Here is a 2,533-nt window from a genome sequence, read left to right as displayed (position 1 = left end):
TGTAAGCAGTGATGCTTATGTTTATCAGGCAAGTGCAAGCCCCAAAACTGGTTTTGTTATATTTGTCATTTTTATTAATGTTGGGGAAAATTCATGATCAGTACATTTAAAAAAAACTCTTTATTTCTCAATTTTTCTTCTGTAATAGCTTTTAGAGGATATCATGCTACTCTTTGAGTGTCTATCCGTCTGGTATTCTGAAAGTCCAGTATGGGTAAAACTTTCTCAAATTCAGATCCAGTTGCTCCTGGGATTCATTGAAAGCAGCAATTTGCAGGTTTGTCAATTCTTTTATTTTCTGTCCTTGTATACACTAGTGTTACTTGTTATAACTAAATGATAATGCTTCCCACTATTTTGTTTTATTCATTCTAATAATGTAGCTAGTTTCACTTCAAATTTCAATTTTATGACATCACAGCTAATTACTTATTTCTTCTTCATATTTAAAGAGTTAGGTTCTGTGTAGATTTTAGGCTTAGAATTGTTTGTTTTTATGTTTGGTACTTGTGATACCTGGATTAGATTTAGACATTCTCTAAGACTCTCTCTAACCTTCCCAATTTCGTTGTTACATTTTTAAATTACATCTTTGATTTCATTGATTAATATTATTTTATTTAGGATTTTTGTGTCTTGATTCAACTTTGGTTATTCATAAGTAGCTAAGAATTTGTCCATTTCTTCTTCATTTTCCATCGTACTAGAATACAAGTTCAAAAAGGTATAGATGATCTTCTGGATTTCTTCAGGTTCCTTTGGGGGGTTTTGGCTTGTTTTGTTTTTTATGTACTTAGCACAGGATCTAATGGTCTCACTACACAGGTTGGACTCATAGTGATCCTCTTATTTTCAGCCTCTCAAGCGCTAGAATTACAGACTTGAGCCACCATGCCCAGTCTCAGTTGCCATCTCAGTGTGCCCCAGGGGTGAGGCTGGCACATCTTCAGGTTCCTTTGTGATTTCACCCTTTTCATTCCTAATTAGATGGATTTGAGTCTCTCTTTTTTTGATAAGATTGGCTAAGGGTTTGTTGATTTTATTTAATCTTTCAAAGAACCACCTCTTCCAATACATTAATTTCTGCTTGGATCTTTATGATTTTTTCTATTGAATGGGCTTTTGGCTTAGGCTGCTCTTTTTCTAGAAGTTTGAGGTTCATCATTAAGTTGTGTATTTACACTTGCTGTTTTCCTGATTCGAGTATTCACTCCTGTAAATTTCCCACTGCTTTCATTGTGTCCCATAAGTTCAATATGTGGTATTATTATTTTTTAATTATAAAAACTGTCTAATTTCTTTAATTTCATTTGTGACCCATTTTTTTAAAGCAGAGTGCTATTTAATTTCCATGTGTTTTTGAAATTTATGTGGTTTCTTTTGCTGTTGATTTCGAATTTCATTGTACTATGGTCTGATAATATGTTCTGTGAGCTAGTATGTGGTCTATTTTGGAGAACATCCCTTGTGCAGCTGAGAAGCATATGTGTGTCGATGTTATAGAGTGGAACACTCTCAACATCTACTGACTATCTTTTCAAAAGTTTGGCTCAGTACTAATATTTCATTGATTTTTTGACTAGTTGATTTAGCTATTTGTTACAATGGTGTATTGAGGTCTCCTGTTCCTATTGTGTTAGTGCTTATTTGATTTTTTTTTCTGTCCATTAATATTTGTTTTATATAGGTGGTACACTGGCATTTGGTGCATATATATTTATTATTTCTTGTTCTTGGATTGTTCCTTTTGGAAGGATCTAGTGACCTTCATCTCTTTTAATCAGTCTTGGCTTGAAATTCACTTTGTCTATAAATAGAATAGTACCCCTGTTTTTTTCTAGGTTCTTGTACCATGGAGTATTGTTTTCCATCCTTTGACTTTCTGTCTATGGATTTCTTTTTAATTGTGTTTCTTCTATGCAGCATATTGTTGGGTCTTGCTTCTTGATCCATTCTGCCAGTCTGGGTCTTTTTACTGGTGAAATGAGACCATTAACATTGATGGTGATAACCAATATGTATTGACTTATCACTATTATGTTATTTTCCTGTTGTTGGCACCCCCTACTCCCCCCCGTTTAATTGTTTGCCTTGCCTGGTGGATTCCTTCTGCTGGAATTCATGGAGTTGCTATCATATATGGTTGCCACTCAGGCACACCACACTGCCCCAGAGCCAGCTTGAGTATGGACTGAAATGTCCACAAACTGTTAGCTACATGAACCTTTTTTCCTTCATTTTGAGCTTCAGTTATTTTGTCTCAGCAACAAGAGAACAGTAACTAAGACAAGTGGAAAGAATAAAAACAAAGAAATTATTCATCATCCCATAGCCTGAGAGAAAACTACTAGTATTTCAATATATTATTTCTTTTTTAAAAATATATTATTTCTTTTCTGTCATTTTTTTCTGTGAATGTATCTTTTCAGGTTATTGAAATTGTGTTTATATTTAGGTAATTTTGTAGGGTTTTTCTTTCTTCTACTTTGATGTGAAACTTATTTCTCCATGTTACTTCCTTACTAAATAAAAA

The 2,533-nt window shown here is 33.6% G+C and overlaps 1 protein-coding gene across 1 annotated transcript in view; it reads left to right on the top strand.

The window, feature by feature from the left end:
- Positions 1–2,533, top strand: part of Nbeal1 (neurobeachin like 1) — a 194,157-nt gene that overhangs the window by 118,441 nt on the left and 73,183 nt on the right. Inside the window, exons 28-29 of the mRNA XM_023710161.1 lie at positions 10–28; positions 149–277. Of these exons, the coding sequence (XP_023565929.1) occupies positions 10–28; positions 149–277 (148 nt within the window). The remainder of the gene's footprint in view (positions 1–9; positions 29–148; positions 278–2,533) is intronic.

This window comes from Octodon degus, unplaced genomic scaffold, assembly GCF_000260255.1.
Source record: "Octodon degus isolate 3935 unplaced genomic scaffold, OctDeg1.0 scaffold00016, whole genome shotgun sequence".
NCBI lineage: Eukaryota > Metazoa > Chordata > Mammalia > Rodentia > Octodontidae > Octodon > Octodon degus.
Note: the sequence above shows the minus strand (reverse complement) of the source record. Positions and strands in the feature narration are given on the sequence as shown.